Below are 22,142 nucleotides of genomic sequence, written 5' to 3'. Positions count from 1 at the left end.
CTTTTTTGTTAAGTATATAATTCCACATGTGTTAATTCATAGTTTTGATGCCTTCAGTGTGAATGTACAATTTTCATAGTCATGAAAATATAGAAAAATCTTTAAATGAGAAGGTGTGTCCAAACTTTTGGTCTGTGCTGTATATGGGACTCATTCAAGGACTGGGTTATCAAAAAGGGTTTCACTCCATTATTAGGAGTATATAAAGTACTCAGCACTTCAGTAGAATATATGTTCAAATTTTATTAGGAGGCAATCCAAAAGATCCAATAGTAATGTTTCTGTCCTAAAACATGGACCTTTGTCACACACGGATTGCTGTAGAGTACAGAGAAAAATGTGTTGAGAACTTAACATCTCGCGACTACAGCCGTTTTTCTGTAGCTCTAGCCTTACTTCTCTGTACTCTACTGCAATCCGTCTCTGTGTATATCTATACTGTCTGTATAATTATACTCTGGTGCTGTATTTATTTATTTTTAATCTGATCTCCAAAAACTCTTTAGACTGCAGTTCTTCGCACTGTGTCTTGGACTGGTCTGTATCACCTCGAACTGGTGATATTTCTGCTTGGCAAGTACAATGACGGGGAGAGGAAATCTGGATGACATTACCTACAGACAAAGTAGCTTTAGCAATTAGAGCGCAAATGAACGCATGTAGGATAAAGTCATATGAAAAACAGGATTTTTGTTTTCATGTATTTTCTTGTCATATCAATGTGTAATCTTTAGGCTTTGTGCCCACGATGCAGGATTGAAGCAGAAAATTTTCGCAGCGTTTCTGCATGTTCTTGGCAGTAAAAACGCTTGCGGATTTTACACGCGTTTTTTAAGCGTTGTTGCAGCGTTTTTACATGCGGATTTGTCTTGCGTTTTTCAAATGCATTGGGACCTCAAATCTGCATGCGGAAACGCACAAATAATGGACATGCTGCGGATTTCTCCGAAAGGAAAATCCGCTGCGTAAAATTCCGCAGCATGTGCACAGCACATGCGGATTATCATTGGGGACCATGGGGTGCGGATTACCAAGCGTTTTTCAAGCGTTTACGCTGTGGAAATTCCGCATCAAAAACGCTTGAAAAACGCATAGTGGGCACGCAGCCTTATTGTTTTAAATATTGTACAAACAATTTATTTTTCAGTAATTCAGGCCTTTCAGTGATTGAACTGTAAAACTGGAGCACTGATTTAAATAGAATTTTTTTGGCTATGGTGTAGGTGTATAGTATAGTTCATTCACATCACTTTTATCCTTATATATAGTTCAGATCAACAAAATAGAATTCAGCTGTTTCAGACAAAAGGTTGGATTCTCGATTGCCATAAATGTCTCGCTAATTTATTGATTATTGGATGGAAATGCAATTTAGGCATCATAAAAAATATATATATATTATGAAATTCAAAATTCAGTTTTTATGCTTAGCAACTAAATAAGCTGAAACGTATGTTACAGCAACTAGCAAGGAGCACAACTCTTTTAGCCAGGTTTATTGATCTTACATGTCTTTTGAGAATTGCCATGTATTTATACATATGTCTATTTTTCTGTCGTTTTCTTTAAGTTTTTAGTAAGTACTTTGTAGCTATCTATTGTATAATGTAAAAAATGACAATCTATAGAGATTGGTTGCACTTTGAGAAAAATGTTTCATCTCCTGCAGCTCCTGATCTATTCATATTTTGACACTGTTGATCCAATAAAAGTGAATAAGATCTTTTCAAATGTTGGTGTTCTTGGCTCTTATTTGTTCCACCCATTCTATTTTACCCTAGTATCATACTATTAATTCCACATAGACTTCCGATCTGTAGTGCACATGATTGACTGGAAGATACTGCCAGTAAGCAGGAACATTTCACTGGTAAAACAGCTGTACGAATAGCACATAACATTGGGGGCTAGCAGGGCTAATATGTAGGTGCTGACTATCATATAGTACCCCTGCAGTACTGTTCTGCTCCCCAACCTGTGAGGATCAGCTGCTCATTTTTGCAGTAGCTATTTCTGACAAAGGGCTCATTCAGACATCAGTGATTTTTCATCAGTATTTGAATGCCAAAACCAGGAGCATATGTCCATTCATAAACCTAAGATTACATATTTTCTTGGGCTGTGTTTTAATGTTATTATCTAGAAGTGGTGTGCATCATATGTTTATTGTGACAAGTGTGTTAATTTATGTCACAGATTATGTCTATAATGCTCTTATATAGACGTGAATTCTTTAGAGCCCGTCTATTGTTGTCTATGTGGCTGTTGGAACGCATATCCATTTAAATAGAATTACGGGTATCCGCCAATGAGGCCATTGACTTTGACAAAGCCGACGGAGTCACTTTGTGCTCTGACCTCATTTTCACCACAATGTGACTTCATTAAAGCCAATGGCTCCTTCAGCAGAAACGCATGAATCACGTTTAAGAGATATGCATTCCAACAGCCATATTTTTCATTGCTTCAGACGAAAGCCCCAACAGAGCCACTGACATGTGGCTAAAACATAATGCGAATCCGGCCTTGAGGATATGCGTTCCAACAGCCACGTAGAGCATAGATGGCAATAGACAGACTCTAACTAATTTATATCTATAGAACTGCGGGTGGATTTTTTGCGACCTGCAGTTGGTCGCAAAGTAACTCCATTCACTTGTATTACCCTGCAATGTATTAGCGACACATAGTGATTTACCTGTGTTGCGGCCAAAGTCACCTTGTAGCCTTAAAGGGATTGTCCACATTCAGAAAATAATATATAAATATGTATATATACATACACACACAAACCATCTTGGTCTCCTGGTGCCTGACACTGTCTACACCGCTGACGTCCTGTCGACAGTGCTGTAGCCAATTGCTGAGCTTGTGGGCTCTGCCCATGTAGATGCAGCGCTCTGCTCGGAGGTTTTTATTTTTTTTTACAACAATCTGCGCCCATGGACCAGTATTTTCTGAAAGGGGACAACCCTTTTTAAGAGTTGTTCACGACATTCAAAAAGATCAGTAAGGCTACATTCACATGTCCAGTAATCATCAGTTAGAACAGATCCAGCAGCAATCCAGTTAACAAAAAACTATTTTGTCCAGCTAAAAAAACTGATTTCAACTGAATGTTTCAAGTCTATGGAAAACTGATCCGTTAAATAGCTTTCAGTTTTTATTTCATATGGCAAAGATCCGTTTTTTGCTTACTGGATCAGTTTTCCATAGAATTCAATGTTAAAAAAATTGATCCAGTTGAAATTTTTATTTTTTTTTAGAACTTGACAAAAAATTGTCTGCACAATTTTTTTGTTAATTGATTGTTGCTGGATCTGTTCTAACTAAGCCTAACATTTTCAGGCTTCTCATGCAATCCATTACAGGAATTGGCAGGAAAACAAAGGGCAAAAACACGTGTTTTTGCTTTGCGTTTTTGACTGATTTCAGTGACGTCAATAGTGAGAAACGCTGGCTAAAACGCACAAGGAATTGACATGCTGCAGATTATTTTCTGCACCAAATCAGCACTTCACAAATAAGCAACGTGTGCATGACACTTGAGGTTTCTCATTTACGTATTTTTTAGACTATAAAATGCACCGGACCATAAGACGCACCCAAAATTTTGGGGTGGAATATAGAAAATATATCTTTTTATAAGATTGGGGTCCAGTCTTAATAGGTACAGTATCTTATCTGGGGGGCGGTGGAGCGAGGGTCACAGGAGGCAGGGTCCTTCAGGAATCCGATGCTCCAGCTGCGGGGAGTTGCAGGATTTTTGTTTCCTCCCTCAGGAACCTGGCGGCTGCAGCAGAAGAGATGGCTAGCGACCGATGCCTGGCTGGGGGCCGGGGTCTGGCTGAGGCCTGGGGCCAGTGTTTGGCGATAGGGGCCTGCCTGCTTGAGGGCCGGGACCGGGGTCTGGCTGCGTGCCGCCGAGGCATGCCTGGGGACCGTTGGCGGCGGCAGCAGCAGCAAAGGAGGAGGAAGTGAGATGCTGCAGGTGTCGGGCTGGGGTTGGACTGGCTGCGGGACGGGGCGGTGAGCGGCGCAGGTTTCCAATGTGCCCGGCCATCTTCCTGAAGCTGTGGTCTACAGGAAAATGTCCACCTGAGCTACAAGTCAGCGCATGCGCCGGCTGGGGCGGCCATTTTCCTGTGGATCACAGCTTCAGGAAGTGGCGGTGGACACCGGAAACCTGCCCCGGCTCGCAGCCAGACACTGCCTGCATCCAGTCCAACCCGCAGTGGCCCCCAGCCAGACACCCGCAGCCACCAGCCAGACACCCGCAACATCTCACTTCCTCCTCCTTTGCTACCGCCACTGCCACCTTGAAGAAGGGAGATCCGCTCGACCACCACAGCAGGTGCGCAACGTTTGGACCATAAGACGCACCCCCCCATTTTCCTCCCAAATTTGGGGGGAAAAAGTGCGTCTTATGGTCCAAAAAATATGGTAATTTGCTGGCATCAGGATTGCTTCAGGATTTGCTCCCAAATCTGCATGGCAAAAACACATCAAATCTGCAACGTGTGCACAAGCCTTAATACGTTTCTCTACAATGCTGAACTTGGTTTCTTATTCATGAAATTTTCTTTTTTTCTTTTTGCAAGTTAATAACATTCAGAAATTATCAAAATAATAACACACATTGCAGCGTGGTGCCCTGAGGTGAATACACCAAAAATCAGCTACAAAAAATGAAAAAATATGCACAAAAATGGACATCAAATTCGGTAGCAAAGGGTGCTATAAAAAGGATTTAAATGACTTTGGGCCACTGATATCACACTGCAGATACACACAGACTGATGCTTCCTATCAAATTCAGGTCACTCCAGCCTGGCCCAAATGGGTTTTGCCCATCAGAGCTGGCATCAAAATGGATAGCCAGACAATTTTCACAGATTTAAAAAAGTGGTGGTTTTAAAGGGTTAAATAACTTTGGGCCACTGATCTAACCCTACCCACACGCAGACAGCGATGCCTTATATAAATATAAGTTCCTGGCAACAAAGTGGGATGCAGCCATTGCTTATTGATATGAATAGCTTGTGTTGTTATACTGTTATAAGGTTATTCCCCAAATATTAAGGTTTTCCTCATCTACAGTATTTTTTGGACTATAAGATATAGGGAAAATATATATTCTTGTACCGTGTTAGCCAGTAGACAGAATGCGACACATTCATTCCTGCTCTGAAAGTGTTAAAGGTCACCATCAGTTTGTATTCTGAGATTCTTCTTTCTCTTTGAGATTTTAAGTTACCTTTTCCAGCTGGGGGTCTTTATGTAGGGGAGACAGGGCAAAAACTTAGAACAAGGATGAATCATCATCGCCACACAATAAAAGAAAAAAGAATAGATCTGCCTGTAGCCAAGCAATTTTGTTCCCCTGATGACAGCATAAAAGACATGAAATTACTGGTATTAAAAGGTAACTTCAAATCTCAAAGAGAAAGAAGAATCTCCGAATACAAACTGATGGTGACCTTTAACACTTTCAGAGCAGGAATGAATGTGTCGCATGGATTTATGTTATTCTCCATCAACTAAGGAATGTGCTCCTCAGACTCTCAGACCTGTGAGGCCATCACGACACTGGACACAGGACAATAAAACCTTCACACTCCTTATCTATTAACTGCTAAATATTTATAGCCAGAACTGTTATAATAACTCTGCTTTTCATCACCTGTCTTACCTATTGCATTTTTTGTGTGTCTTATTGTGTATAAATATGTGATTCTTCAGATTTTGTGGTATACTAGCCTGATGAAGAGACCTGCGTAGTCTCGAAAGCTTGCAATTTGTTACCATCTTTTCAGTTAGCCATTAAAAGGTATCAACCACTGAGGACTCTCAAATCTAAATATTGGACTATAAGACACACTTTTTTCCTCCAAAAATTTGGAGGAAAGTGGGGGATGCGTCTTATAGTCTGAATGTGGTATGTATGTGTATATAATATATATATGTATGTGTGTGTATATAATATATATATTTATTATACACTGCTCAAAAAAATAAAGGGAACACTTAAACAACAGAATATAACTCCAAGTAAATCAAACTTCTGTGAAATCAAACTGTCCACTTAGGAAGCAACACTGATTGACAATCAATTTCACATGCTGTTTTGCAAATGGAATAGACAATAGATGGAAATTATTGGCAATTATCAAGACACCCTCAATAAAGGAGTGGTTCTGCAGGTGGGGACCACAGACCACATCTCAGTACCAATGCTTTCTGGCTGATGTTTTGGTCACTTTTGAATGTTGGTTGTGCTTTCACACTCGTGGTAGCATCAAACGGACTCTACAACCCACAGAAGTTACGCAGGTAGTGCAGCTCATCCAGGATGGCACATAAATGCGAGCTGTGGCAAGAAGGTTTGCTGTGTCTGTCAGCATAGTGTCCAGAGGCTGGAGGCGCTACCAGGAGCCAGGCCAGTACACCAGGAGACATGGAGGGGGCCAGAGGAGGGCAACAACCCAGCAGCAGGACCGCTACCTTCACCTTTGTGCAAGGAAGAACAGGAGTAGCACTGCCAGAGCCCTGCAAAATGTCCTCCAGCAGGCCACAAATGTGCATGTGTCTGCACAAACGGTTAGAAACCAACTCCATGAGGGTGGTATGAGGGCCCGACGTCCACAGATGGGGGTTGTGCTCACAGCCCAAGACCGTGCAGGATGCTTGGCATTTGCCACAGAACACCAGGATTGGCAAAGTCGCCACTGGTGCCCTGTGCTCTTCACAGATGAAAGCAGGTTCACACTGAGCACATGTGACAGATGTGACAGAGTCTGGAGACGCCGTGGAGAGCGATCTGCTGCCTGCAACATCCTTCACCATGACCGGTTTGGCAGTGGGTCAGTAATAGTGTGGGGTGACCTTTCTTTGGAGGGCCGCACAGCCCTCCATGTGCTCGCCAGAGGTAGCCTGACTGCCATTAGGTACAGAGATGAGATCCTCAGACCCCTTGTGAGACCATATGCTGGTGCGGTTGGCCCTGGGTTCCTCCTAATGCAGGACAATGCCAGACCTCATGTGGCTGGAGTGTGTCAGCAGTTCCTGCAAGATGAAGGAGTTGAAGCTATGGACTGGCCCGCCCGTTCCCCAGACCTGAATCCGATTGAGCACATCTGGTACATCATGTCTCGCTCCATCCACCAACGTCACATTGCACCACAGACTGTCCAGGAGTTGGCGGATGCTTTAGTCCAGGTCTGGGAGGAGATCCCACAGGAGACCATCCGCAACCTCATCAGGAGCATGCCAGGCGTTGTAGGGAGGTCATACAGGCACGTGGAGGCCACACACAATACTGAGCCTCATTTTGACTTGTTTTAAGGACATTTCATCATGGTTGGATCAGCCTGTAGTGTGTTTTTCCACTTTAATTTTCAGGGAGACTTCAAATCCAGGCATCCATTGGTTAAAAAATTTAATTTCCATTGATGATTTTTGTGTGATTTTGTTGTCAGCACATTCAACTTTGTACTGAACAAAGTATTCAATGAGAATATTTCATTCATTCAGATCTAGGATGTGTTATTTGAGTGTTCCCTTTATGTTTTTGAGCAGTGTGTATATATATATATCTATACATACATACATAGACACACACTGTGGGGGGAGCGGCGGAGGAGCGGACACAGGAGGCAGGAGATAGCTGCTGCAGTCTGGTGATCATGTGTGCCCGCTATTAAAGAGCATGAATATTCACCCCTCTCCACGCCCATGGGAGAGAGGAGGTGAGTATAATTATTTTTTTGTGTGCAGCGTGATAGGGAATAGGGGGGGGCATGCATACCAGGAAGAGGGATGGAGGGGCCATGCATACCAGGAAGAGGGATGAGGGGGGCCATACGTACCAGAATGAGGGATGACGGGTGCCATGCATACCAGGAAGAGGGATGAAGGGGCCATGCATACCAGGAAGAGGGATGAAGGGGCCATGCATACCAGGAAGAAGGATGAGGAGTGCCATGTATACCAGGAAGAGGGATGAGGGGTGCCTTGCATACCAGGATAGGGATGAGGGGGGCCATGCATACCAGGATGGAGATCAGGGGGTGTCTTTCATACCAGGTTGGGGATCAGGGGTGCAATGCATACCAGGATGAGTATCGGGGGGGGGGGCATGCATACCAGGAAGAGGGATGCAGGGGCCATGCATACCAGGAAGAGGGATGAAGGGGACCATACATATCAGGATGAAGGATGAGGGGTGCCATGCATACCAGGATGGGGATGGGGACCAACATATAATAGGAAGAGCTGGGCCATATATACCAGAATGGGGGATATTAACAGAATTGGGGGACATTACCCATATAACAGTGTCAGCAGCAGACTCCCTACCCCTTAACAGTGCATCATGACCACATTTTTTGCTTCAATTTTTTCTATTTTCCTCCTCTAAAACCTAGGTACGTCTTATGGTCCGGTGCGTCTTATAGTCCGAAAAATACGGTATATTAGAGGGGCTAACGTCATTATCATTAGGGGTCCCATTATTGGTTACTGGTAATCACATCACGATCCCAAGTTTGAAGTGTTTGTAATTCTGTTTAAATCAAAGGGGTTTTTCAGCCATAGGGTACATGTCTGCAGTCTCTCTGTGTGACTGCAGACTCGGAAATCGTCACAGCGTGCTCTCTGGTGCTGGCCAGTCATGTGACCGCAAGTATGTTAGTTGCATACTTCTGGCCGCAATTTGACTAGACGTGTCTGGCCTCGCTCAATACACTTGCATTGAGGCTGCACATGTCTAGTCGGCACGTGAACGCATATATACAAATCACATACTTGCTTTCACACGTCTGCCACTCCCACTGAATCCTCACAGCGTGCAGTGCAGTCACATAAAGTGACTGCAGACTTGTTCCCTAAAACCAGACAACCCCTTTAATGACAAATTCTCTTTTCCATCTCAGGTGTAGGGGTATATGTAGCACTATTCTCTGAGAAGATTGCAAATATCACAGCAGGACCCTCACAGCCCCCTGACAAGTTCCTTGTGATGTCAGCAGTTGTGTGACATATTACCATTTTATGCTATTATTGCACTGAATTTCTGATAGTTATGCAAATAATACAATGACCACATGTGCAGAGAACTTTTATAACCAATTAATATTTCTTATTATCGAGTTTTGTCATTTTGCCTCACAAAGATAATATTTCTTGATTAAATTTCATGTTTAAAACAGTTCTCACTAATTCTGGTGTCATGTTTTACACGTCACCTGGGCTCAGGTGTTCAGATCGTGCACCATAAAACTTCCACTCACGATTATCATCCGTACAGTGGAAACTCACATGATTCCGGTGTTGTCGGTGACGCTGCAGGTTGTGCATGTCACTATAAATGGTGTTTTGTAAGGCCTTATTGACATGGCTACTTTACATCTATTATCTACCGATGTACAGTATGTTATCCTGTAACTGCATTTGCCTTTCGAATCTATACAGAGGCAGAAATATTTGTGTAGCGTCCTTACAGAAGCGCGTCCATTACATTATTTATGGGTAAACCGGTCTAATAAGTGTATGTAGTGTAGGTGAAGTCATATACTCAGCGATCGCCATCTTCCCTGGTTTCCAGTGCCGCTCCGGTCCTCTTCCGAGTTACATGATGGTGATACAGACTGTCTCACACTGCCCTCTATGGCTCCTGTTCATCGTTGCCTTTGTGACTGTTCTTGTCTAGTTTTGTATGTTTTGAGCTTTTTTTTTTTTTTATTTGTCCCCAATTCATGATTCAATTTGCGCCTTTTTAAAAAGTCGCAATTGACGAATCAGGCTAAAATATCTGGAACTGATAAACTCTGCCCACAAACCGGAAAAGAAACAAAAAACACTGGAGAGCACATGTGAAATAGACTGCGAAACAGGAGCAAATAGCATAAGGAATTGGGTGCATGCAAAAAAAGGTGCAAAAAACAAGACAAAACCGGCACAAAGGAAAACATGAATTGTGGCCATTGAGCAGAGTGTGAGACAGCACGTCTGTAGCCACAATGGTGTGAGATCAGTGGCCCAAAGTCATTTAACCCTTTAAAAACACTGGCTGCTGCCCACTTTGATGCCAGCTCTGATGCCCAGAACCTGATTGGGTCAGACTTGAGTAACTTGTGTCTGATGTGGGGCATTCCAGTCTGGCTAATGGTGATATCAGTGTAAGTCTATGGGGAGCACAACACATCTTCCATCCCGTGTGAGGAGCAGACAGCGCTGTCGTGTGACCCTAAGGTCGCCATCTGCCAGACCTCCCCGGCCAGGCACAGCAGACCCCGGCGCACGTGAGCAATGCCTGCTGGAACGCAAACAAGGCATTCTCTGGAACGCAACATCAGGAAGTATTCGTCTGCAACCCATTTCCGTTTCCGGTGAGAGGATTTGTGTGCTGGAGAAAGGGGTTTTACGGTAAGTGATGATTTTTTGGGGGAGTCCACCGTATTAGTGTTTTGGCTGCGGGTTCTAGTCATAGGAATGGTATGCTGCTCATTTATTGTGATGTGGATTTGATAATGAAGGGGAAAAAGCTGCTGGGAGCTTAGGGGGCTGTGCTAGTCACTGGTATTAGTGATGTCATGGCTTCATGGCTCCTCATACAAGTGTCTCATCAGCTTAATTATTTATGCTTCCATTGGTTAGTAGTGTTTGTATTTCTCTTATTAATGCCATTCATCTCTTTTTTTTTTTTGCATTTTTTTGATCCTTGCCATTCAAAAGCCCTAAGTTTTTATCTATTTATTTTCATTAACAGCTCCATATAGGGGGTTTGCTTTTTTCAGGTTGAATCGGGTTTTTGGGGTAGAATGTAAAAGAGCAGCAATTCTGCCATACTAATAATGATTTTGTTTGTACTGCATTAATAATGACATGTAAACTTCACTCTGCAGGTCAGGGTGATTATAGAAGTAAAATATATATAATACTTCCATAACATATATATGGTCTTTTTCCTTTTGTTCATATTCTAAAATTATGACCTGTGGCTCATGGGTAGAGCTGCAGCCTGCAAACTTGGAGATGTGAGTTTGTGTCCCGGGAAGACCCAATCACAGGAGGAGATCCAGTGAAAATTGTAGTTTAATTTAAGGGAGAAGATACAGATTAGAAAACACTTTTTGCCAGTGAGGGTGATCAATGAGTGGAACAGGCTGCCATAAGAAGTGATGAGTTCTCTGTCAATGGACGTCTTCAAATAGAGGCTGGACAGATATCTGTCTGAGATGATTTAGTGAATCCTGCATTGAGCAGGGGGTTGGACACAATGACCCTGAAGGTCTATTCCAACTCTACCATTCTATGATAAGATCCACAGCTTATCAATCGAGCTGTGTGAGGGCTCATTTTTTACAGGACAAACTGTAGTTTTAGACTGTGTGTCCACGATGCGATTTTTAAGCGTTTCCGCAGCGGCAAAAACGCTGCAGAAACGCTTAAAAAACGCATGGTAGAAGGGCAGCAATGTTCCCCAAAGATAATCCGTATGTGCTGTGCAAATTTCCAATGCAGATTATCATTGCGGAAAAAACGCAGCACAGCCAATTATTTTGCTGAAGCGCTGCGTTTTCGCCGCCATTGACTTGCATTGAAACGCTTGGATTCCGCATCATTGCAGCTGCAGATGCGGAATCCATGCGTTTCAATGTGTGGATGGTACCCGGGTGTGGAGGACAGGAGACTCTCCTCCAGACCCAGGTACCATAGAACCTGTGAAAAAAAGAATAAAATAAAAAATAAATATTATATTTACCTTCTGATGGCCCCCGGTCTTCTTGTCTTCGCTTGCTGGCATATCGCGGTGGACTCAAGGACCTGCGCTGACGTCATTTACTCATGTGACGGCAGGTCCTTCAGTGTACCTCAAGCTGCCGGCAAGCCAGGACGGAGCGAATAAAGACTCCCGGGGGCCATTAAAAGGTAAGTATAGATTTATTTTTTAACATTCTTTTGGTCACAGCCGGTTGCATGGATTTATATAGTGTGACCAAGTTGTCAAGCACTTTCCAAGTGATGCTAAAATCGCTTGGAAAGCGCTTGACAACCCGCATGCAGAAATACATGTGAAGAACGCTTCACTTCCGCTTGTCCCTGGCAGGAAAAATGCATGTACAATCCGCATGTGTTTTTTCTGCCAGCGAGATGCATAAACGCTCTGGAAAAATCCGGAGAATTTCTGCATCGTGGGCACATAGCCTTAATTGGTACGATTTGGCATACTTACCTCTTTTTGATCACTTTGTAAGGTGACTACAGAACATTAATTCTGGCACTTTTTTTCTGGCATTTGTAGTGCAGGATCTGTTTGTATTAAATTTTTATTGATTTAATAATGTTCTTTAGTAATTTTATTATTAGTTATTTAAGCTAGTAATATTTCTATTATTTTATTAGTATTCTTGTTTTTTTCACATGTTCGATTTATCTACGTTATTATTGTACGCTTTGCACTGAATTTGGCCTCAGATCACAAGAATCAGGCATACCAAATCCGTGCAGTAAATTCCTTACCATAATACATTCTAATTGGAGGGTTATTCCCATCTTCATAGATGGGTATTGTCAATTAGTGCTAAGCACTTATTGCAATTTTCAAATATTAACTCTCTACTTTAAAGCTTGTTGCATTGGAAACTAAGCATTGACGCCGTCTAGCTTTTAAACACTGCACTGAAGCTGTCTGGGATTAGGAGGTAATTAGGAGCGATCCTGACCAGTTTTGAAACAGCTCAATAGAAAAGAGCTTGTAAGTACTGCACATGTTCTGCTGTCTAGCAGGGGTGGCCAGTCTCCAAGGCAATTAGCTGTGAACAAAAGAAAAGTGTTAATATCTCAAGAAAGGTTGAAAATTTCAGTACTCAGTAAATTGCAAAATTGCTTGTATTTACAAGCACTGTCCAGCAATACCTATTTATCAAGATGGAAATAACCGTTTAACTTTTTCTATACCCTAAGGCAGTGGTCCCCAACCTTCCTGATCCTGAGAGCCACATCCAGGTCCTGCCCTTCCACCCCCCCACAGTAACAACACACAGAGCCCCTATTACTGATGTAACAACAGCCAAAGCTTTTCAACAGAAATCACACTGAGGCAATATATAAAGATCCAGAGGTTCATACAATACCTCCATTCATTATTCTAGCATCAATCACTCCCACCACACTGTCGCATCCAGCTACAAGCACCTCCTCAGACAGGTAGCTTCATCCTGACTCCAGCTTACCATACTTAAATTATCTCCAAACCTCATGGCCTAAATATGCACATTTAGATCTGCTTTTTTGTGCAGGGCTACTCACAAAATTCACCATCTGGAGACCTGCTCATTATAGTTGTTTGCTAGACATTGATGAGCTAATGCACCAAGCTAGCAGGCAGCCGCGAGCCACACATCATGGGCCCGCAAGCCATATGTGGCTGCTGAGCCACAGGCTGAGGACACCTGACCTAAGGGTATGTGTGCACAACGTCTTTTTAAGGCAAATTTCACCTGGAACCCAATGAAAAAGCACTAAATAAATGCCAAAGACAAAGAACCTATGCAATGCAATGTCAAAAGGACTTGCTGTGCATATGTTGCTTATTTTTCACTTCTTTTAACCGCTTCAGGCTTTGAAAGTTGTAAAGTGGCTAAAAGAAGGGACCAGTTAATTCTTTTGGCAACTTCCTCTTATAAGCCCCACTCCTTATGGAATTTAAAAAAAAAAATGTCGATGGTAAAGACGTCAGAAAAGAAACTTCAAGAAAAATGCTGCCATTATTATCATTTAGCGTCCTTTGGTTCCAAAAGTGTTCGGGTACGCCGGTATCCCGAAGACTCTGTTTGTACATACCCTTAAATATTTTTTCCAAGGTAGTAAGATGGATGATAACTTAGTGATTGCTGGGGTCCGACCACTGGAACCTAAGCAATCCTGAGAATGGATATCTGCAGAACCTCATATGAATAGAGCGGAGTGTGAGTATGCACCATTCTTTGATAAGCACTGCTGGAGAGTTCTTGGTTGTCTCTGGCTGTCCCATAGACCATAAATGTAGCAGAGGTGCTCATTGTCTGCTGCGTTTTATTCAGATGCAAAGGCTTGTTCTCACAATTTCTGGGGAGTCTGACCCCTGGATAGGAGAAAACTTGTCATCTTGGGGAAACCCTTTTAACTGCACCTTCCTTAAAGGGGTTGTCCGGTCAAAAGTGATAAGTTTGCAGTCACTCTGTGTGACTGCAGACTTATGAATCCCCCCAGCACACGCACTGTATGCTGCGAGGATTCGCTGGTTTCTGAGCCGGGACTGGCGGATTCGTATGCATTATACATACTCCCAACAAGAGCCCACTAGTGGGTGTGACCTGCTCCATACACTTATATTGAGCGAGGCAGTGCCCACTGGACGGCCGTGTCACTAAACGGGGCGCGGCCTCGCACAATACAAGTGTGTGGAGCAGGTCACACCCACTAGTGGGCTCTGGCCTGGAGTATGTGTAACGCATACTTACCCCCGCTGCACAATGCGTGTGCGTAAGTCTGAAGTCACACAGAGTATGCAGAAAGAAGAGATCCAGCTTCAAATTGAAATGCAAGTAAAATTTCTTCTTCCTTTATTATTTACCAACCATTTTTTTTATTCTCCTCTGCGCACCTCATCCCCAATTGCACATATGACTAGGTGCCATATAGTGTTGCCTTTATATACGGTATACATTTTTAATTATTAAATAAAGGTAGAAGAAATTTTACTTCTATGCATCTCTGTTTGAAGCTGAATCTGTTCTTTCTACATACTTACCTGACGTTCTGCAGCAAAGTGATCCTGTGCTTCATGGAATACACTCAGACTGGGTCTCAGTTAACAGTGGGGTACCACAGGGGTCAGTATTGGGCCCTCTTCTTTTTAACATTTATTAATGACCTTGTAGGGGGCATACAGAGTAGTATTTCAATATTTGCAGATGACACTAAACTCTGCAGGGTAATCAATACAGAGGAGGACAATTTTATATTACATGAGGATCTATGTAAACTAGAAGCTTGGGCTGATAAATGGCAAATGAGCTTTAATGGGGATAAATGTAAGGTAATGCACTTGGGCAGAGGAAATAAAATGTATAATTATATGCTTAATTGTAAAACACCGGGCAAAACTGTCACTGAAAAAGACCTGGGTGTATTGGTGGACAACAAGCTCACGTTTGGTGGCCAGTGTCAGGCAGCTGCTGCAAAGGCAAATAAAATAATGGGATGCATTAAAAGAGGCATAGATGCTCATGAGGAGAACATAATTTTACCTCTATACAAGTCACTAGTGCGACCACACTTAGAATACTGTGTACAGTTCTGGTCTCCGGTGTATAAGAAAGACATAGCTGAACTAGAGCGGGTGCAGAGAAGAGCGACCAAGGTTATTAGAGGACTGGGGGGTCTGCAATACCAAGACAGTTTATTACACTTGGGGTTATTTACTGTGGAAAAAGGAAGGCTTAGGGGTGATCTTATTACTATGTACAAGTATATGAGGGGACAGTACAAATACCTGTCTACTGATCTTTTTACTCTGAGGCCTGAGACGGGGACAAGGGGGCATCTTCTACGTCTGGAGGAAAGAAGGTTTAATCATAATCACAGACGCAGATTCTTTACTGTAAGAGCAGTGAGACTATGGAACTCTCTGCCGCATGATGTTGTAATGAGTGATTCACTACTAAAATTTAAGAAGGGCATGGATGCCTTTCTGGAAAAGTATAATATTACAGGTTATATATACTAGATTCCTTGATAGGGCGTTGATCCAGGGAACTAGTCTGATTGTCGTATGGAGTCAGGAAGGAATTTTTTCCCCAATGTGGAGCTTAGTGTTTGCCACATGTTTTTTTTTGCCTTCCTCTGGATCAACATGTTAGGCTGTGGGTTGAACTAGATGGACTTAGTCTTCCTTCAACCTTAAAAACTATGTTACTATGTTACTATTTTGCCAGAATTTATCTGGATTATTCTCATGGGTGAGCTGATTTCTTGTTTTTTTCCTCAGTCATCTAAAATGACTGCAGACTTATCATTTTGGACTGGACAACCCCTTTAAAAAAAATTTAATTACATTTATTATTGCACTATTATAACTATTAAATTCTAGTAGCAGAAATGTATTTATTTATTTTTTATTGTACAAAGCTTCCGTTAGTCCAATATTTGTTTCAATCACCTAGCTGCAAACTCTGCTTTATTTACTTGACTGTATTTTTGTGTATATTTTGAACATGTTAATAAAGTATTCGTTTTTATCCTCCATGGTGTTTGTGATATATTGAGAAAATGTTCTTTCATTCTTTCTTTTTTTAACTATGATTAAAGCCTTCTTCTGTCTAAAGATTAAACCTACCATCTAGTCTGAAATTGTCACACAACTGATAAAGGTCCAGTGTGTTTACCTGGTGCCCTGCATATCGCTCATTATGCCGTGGATTCCTACTTATTCCTTCCCCTGATATGCCTTGTTTGTGCTTGGATAATATGAGACACCCCTTTTGCTCTTGGATAAGAAAATAAGTCACCTAGTGCAAGATCATATTATTAGATGATTCTATAATGATTGATGTACTGGCAAATTGCAGTGAGTTTTCCCTGGTGGCCAGAATTCTATGGCACCATCTATAGTGTCTTGCAAAAGTATACCCCCCCCCTTCCTGGCTTTTTACATATTTTGTTACATTACAACCAGTGTTTAAATATTTTTGTAATCTGATTTGTGTGTGATGCATCAGAACTAAATAATCTGAGCTGGTTATGTGAGTAAAATATAGGCATAAATTAAATTTATGGGATCAGATAACTAAAAATTGGCATGTGCGTAAGTATTCATCCCGTTTGCGATGAAGCCCCTAAAAATTTCTGGTGCAAGCAATTATTTTCATAAGTCACATGCTTGGTGAATGGCAGTTCACCTGTGTGCGATTTAAGTGTCACATGGTCTGTCAGTATATACACATCTTTTCTGAAAAGCCACAGAGGCAGCAACAGCATAAAAGTGGTTGTCTGGTCCAAACCGATAAGTGTGCAGTCGGTCTGTGTGACTGCAGACTTATGAATCCCCCCAGCACAAGCACTGTGCGCTGTGGGGATTCGCTGGTTTCAGGCTCAGTAACAGAGGATGTATATGAGTTATACATACTCCCGGCCAGTGGACGTGGGCATGGCCTTGCTCCAGATACTTGTATTGAGCCAAGTTCATTGTATAGACAAGTGTATGGAGAGCAAGGCTGCGTCCACTGGCCAGAGGTATGTAGAACTCATACATACCCTTCATTCCCAGGTCTGAAACCTGCAAATCCCCGCAGTGCACATTGCGTGCGCTGGGGGCATTCATAAATCTGCAGTCACACAGAGTGATTGCAGACTTATCGGTTTGGACCGGACAACCCATTTAAGCAAGACGCACCACTAACCAAACAACACCATGAAGACAAAGGAGATCTATAAACAAGTCAGGGACAAAGTTGTTGAGAAGTACAAGTCAGGGTTGGTTATGAAAAAAAAACAAAAAAAAACATCCCAATCTCTGATGATCCCTGGAGCACCATCAAATCAATTATCATAAAATGGAAATAACATGGTACTACAACAAACCTGTTTAGAGAGGGCCACCCACCAAAACTCTCAACCCAGGCAAGGAGGGCATTAATCAGAGAGGCAGCATAGAGACCAAAGGTAGCCCTGAAGGAGCTGCAGAATTCCCAAGCAGAGACTGGAATATCTGTCCATACGACCACAATAAGCCCTAGAGGTGGCATATATAGAAAAGTGGGCAGAAAAAGCCTTTACTTAAATACAACAATTGTAGGGCTCCTTTTCAGCGTGCCAAAAGACGTGGGAGACTCCCCAAATGTATGGAGGAAGGTGTTTTGATCAAATGAAACCAAAATTTAACTTTTTGGCCACTAAGGTAGACTCTACATCTGGCGCCAAACCAACACAGCACATCACCCCAAGAACACCATCCCCACAGTGAAACATGGTGGCGGCAGTCTCATGCTGTGGGGATGTTTTTTTGGCAGCAGGGAAAGGGGAAAATGGTCTGAGTTGATGCACACCCTAAAAAAACAGTGAAATTCCAGATTGTGAGGTAGCAAAACACGAAAAATGCCAAGAGGGATGAATATTTTCGCAAGCAACTGTATAGTCATAGCTGATTGTCACCTAGTGGAGGCCAGTATTGTTCTTTCTCCATTATTTATTTCAGGTCCTTATTTGCCTTCTTAATAGTCAAACAGGGCCCCTTCCCTCCCATTTTACTTGAAGTCACAGCAATGCCACCATTTCTAGGTACAATAGTGTCACCCCCTTCATTAGTAGTCGAGGCACCCTCCTCATGTGCACCTCTGTGGCCAAGGCAGATCTTACTGTCTGGCCTTTTTACCCATGGAATGCACATCCTCTGCTGGCAAAAAGCTACACGCTATCTGCCTATTCCAGACTGCTGCATTTGCTTTCCTCCCCATGACTAGATCTCTTTAAAAGAAATGGTTGCAAGAAGAACCCCTATCTTTACCAACACAATTCTGTCTTTTACCATAGAATTGGTTAAGTTCTGATCATTTTATGGTGATAATGTTATTGGTTGTTTTCAGTAAAATAACTTTGTCATTCAGGGCTCTGGACAAATACTTCAGCAGCAGGCGAAAAGCTTGGCCTCCAGAATGGACAGAGAGAAGACTGAGCAAATATTAAGTCTGACCTTGGAGATCATCTACCTGCTGACCGGAGAGGTTAGAGATTATGGAGTCTTTGTCACAAGAACGTAATGTGTGTCTTCAGAGTAGGCTAAAAGGTGTTTCATATTGCCCTTCCCATACTTAATCATTTTTAGGATTATGGCCCGTTAATGACGTCTATTCATCATGTACCACCCAGCAGCCATGTGTCGGTCTCAGGAAAGTTGGGTAGAGCAAAAAGCCCTATCTCATTGTCTTCCTCTCCCCCAATATGTGAGAGAAACAATGATCAGATGATCTTAGAACTAACTCACAAGATCATACAGGTGCTGACTGGAGAGGTGAGCGCTGCTGGGGATACTGGGACGTTATATAGTAATGCTAAAGCATACTGTGTCTGGATGATGATGTATTATTGTGTGTCAGGTTCCTGTAAGGTGTCAGGACGTCACAGTCTATTTCTCCATGGAGGAGTGGGAGTATTTAGATGGACACAAAGATCTGTACAAGGACGTTATAACGGAGACTTATCAGCGCCTCAAATCACTGGGTAAAAGAGAGAAATTTTAAGGGTGATTGAGATACCCTCATTATCTGATCATCACATCTAAGCTATGTATTTAGACACTGCATTTATTTTAAACAGATGAGTCCAAGAGAAATAAACAAGCGAGATGTCCCATTCCTTCCAGTCCACAGGAACGTAAAGAAGTAAACGAAAGTATGATTCAAGATTGTATTATAGAGCCTAACCAAGCCTGCAACAAGGTATTTTTAAACTTCAATTACCTACATGTTGCATTACCCTAATTATTTCTCCCTATGCACAATATATGTATAGCAATCTCAAGGCACAGCCGAACTCGTGCTGTTACATCTACGATTGATGCAAGCTCAGACACTAGACACAAAATAGGGGCCAAGGCATTCTAAGGCTGTGTGCCCACGATGCGTTTTTTAAGCGTTTCCACAGCGGCAAAAACGCTGCAGAAACGCTAAAAAATGCATGGTAGAAGGCCTGCCATGTTCCCCAATGATAATCCGCTGTGCACATGCTGCGGAAATTTCCGCTGGGGATTATCATTGCGGAAAAATCCGCAGCACTACCAATTATTTTGCGGAAGTGCTGCGTTTTCGCCGCCATTGACTTGCATTAGAACGCATGGATTCCGCTTCACTAGATAAGCACATGCGGATATCATGCGTTCAATGTGCGGATAGTACCCGGGTGTGGAGGACAGGAGACTCTCTTCCGGACTCAGGTACCATAGAACCTGTGAAAAAAAGAATAAAATAAAAAATAAATGTTATATTTACCGTCTGATGGCCCCTGCTGCGCTCCTCCTCCCTTGCCGGCAGATCGCGGTGGACTGACGTCATAGTCATGTGACGGCAGGTCCTTCAGTGCAGTGTACCGCGATCTGCCGGTATCCAGGACGGAGCGAAGCAAGACTCCAGGGGCCATCAGAAGGTAAGTATATATTTTTTTTTTTTCTTTTTTACCATTCTTTATGGTCACACTATATAAATACGTACCATTTGCATGGATTTATATAGTGTGACCAAGTTGACAAGCACTTTCCAAGTGATGCTAAAATCGCTTGGAAAGCGCTTGTTAACCCTCATGCGGAAATGCAAGTGAAGAACGCTTCACATCCGCATGTACAATCCGCATGCGTTTTTTCTGCCAGGGAGATACAGAAACACTCAGCAAAAATCCGGAGCATTTCTGCATCGTGGGCACATAGCCTAAATCATTTAGATTCATTATGCTGCTTAATAGCCGGCACACAGCGTAGCAGCAGCTCGGCTAATGCTGCTGCCGGGCTATCGCATGTGCCCGCTTATTAAAGGGCATGAATATTCACCCCCTCCCCACGCCCATGGGTGTGGAGAGAGGTTGAATATTCATGCCCTTTAACAGCGGGCACATGCGATAGCCCGGCAGCAGCAGGAGCCGCAGCGCAGCTACATTGTGTGCTGCTATTAAGGAGCATGAATATTCAGTGCTTCCCATGCCCAATGCCTCCTGTGCCCCGCTCCTCCACCGCTACCGCTCCCCCCACATGCCACACCCCACATATATATACACCCCCCCCAACATTCAGACTATAAGACGCACCCCCCATTTTCCTCCAACATTTTGGAGGAAACAAGTGCGTCTTATAGTCCGAAAAATACGGTAGTTTCTCTCTCCCTAGCTATAATTAATCCCACTCCAAAAGGAGGTTGGAGTGTCAGCTCTTCTCCAGTTATGGGTTGTTTTGCCTCTTTTTCATATGCGCTGTGCGAGGTGGGGTATGTCATCTTTCTGTAGATGTCTTATGGAGTTTATTTTTCCGGTATGACACTATACATGACTTCAGATGTCTGTATCATAGCGCATCTTATACCAGTCGTATATTATCCTGTGTACTGGATGTAATATACTATATGCACAGACATCCGATATTATATACAGGATAATATGCAGCTGGTGTAATAGTTGATGTCTGTAGTCATAGAAGTAGATAACTACAGACCTGTTTCCAATCTTCCCTTTATCTCTAAACTTCTGGAACGCTTGGTCCACTCCCTTCTAATCCACTATCTCTCAGATAACTCTCTCCTTTACAATCTGGTTTCCGCTCTTTACATTCTACTGAAACTGCACTCACTGAATTCTCTAATGATCTACTAACAGCTAAATCTAATGGCCACTACTCCCTGCTGATTCTCCTGGATCTCTCTGCCGCATTTGACACTGTGGGTCACCAGCTCTTGCTCACTATGCTTCGCTCTATTGGCCTCAAGGACACTGTTCTCTTTTGGTTCTCCTTCTACCTCTCTGACTGCTCCTTCACTGTGTCCTTTGCTATGTCCTCCCTCTATCTAAAATTGAATTTGTCACAAACTGAACTACTCGTATTTCCTCCCTCCACTAACCTATCTATGCCTGAAATTGCCATCTCCGTTTATGGCTCCACCATTATTCCCCAGCAACATGCCCACTGTCTTGGGGTCATACTTGATTCAGATCTTTCCTTCACTCCTCACATCAAATCACTCACTCGCTCGTGTCATCTACACCTCAAAAACATCTCTAGAGTCAAAACTTTTCTTATCATTGACTCGGCAAAAACTCTTACTGTAGCTGTTATTTATTCTTGTCTGGACTATAGCAACTCTTTATTAATCAGTCTCCCTCTTTCTAAACTTTCCCCTCTCCAATGCATCCTGAACGCAGCAGCCAGAATTATATTCCTTGCCAACCACTACACCAGTTGCCCATCCAATACAGAGTTCAATATAAACTTATGACTCTCACCCACAAAGCTCTCCATGATTCAGCACCACTCTACATCTCCTCCATCGTCTCAGTCTACCACCCTACCCGTGCCCTCCGTTCTGCCAATGACTTAAAACTAAAATCCTCCATAATCCGAACTTTCC

The 22,142-nt window shown here is 42.8% G+C and overlaps 1 protein-coding gene across 2 annotated transcripts in view; it reads left to right on the top strand.

Moving 5' to 3' along the window:
- The first annotated feature begins 10,353 nt into the window (after window positions 1–10,353).
- Window positions 10,354–22,142, top strand: part of LOC141273100 (uncharacterized) — a 101,865-nt gene continuing 90,076 nt past the window's right edge. The window contains exons 1-5 of one of the 2 annotated variants that reach the window (XM_073684483.1): window positions 10,354–10,425; window positions 18,648–18,764; window positions 18,866–19,051; window positions 19,137–19,260; window positions 19,357–19,478. In XM_073684483.1, coding sequence (XP_073540584.1) covers window positions 18,696–18,764; window positions 18,866–19,051; window positions 19,137–19,260; window positions 19,357–19,478 — 501 coding nt within the window. In that variant the 5' untranslated portion in view covers window positions 10,354–10,425; window positions 18,648–18,695. The other variant, XM_073684482.1, reaches the window with a different exon arrangement.

Source organism: Phyllobates terribilis, unplaced genomic scaffold (assembly GCF_046119375.1).
Source record: "Phyllobates terribilis strain yellow unplaced genomic scaffold, ASM4611937v1 Scaffold_5__5_contigs__length_657084704, whole genome shotgun sequence".
Classification (NCBI taxonomy): domain Eukaryota; kingdom Metazoa; phylum Chordata; class Amphibia; order Anura; family Dendrobatidae; genus Phyllobates; species Phyllobates terribilis.
Note: the sequence above shows the minus strand (reverse complement) of the source record. Positions and strands in the feature narration are given on the sequence as shown.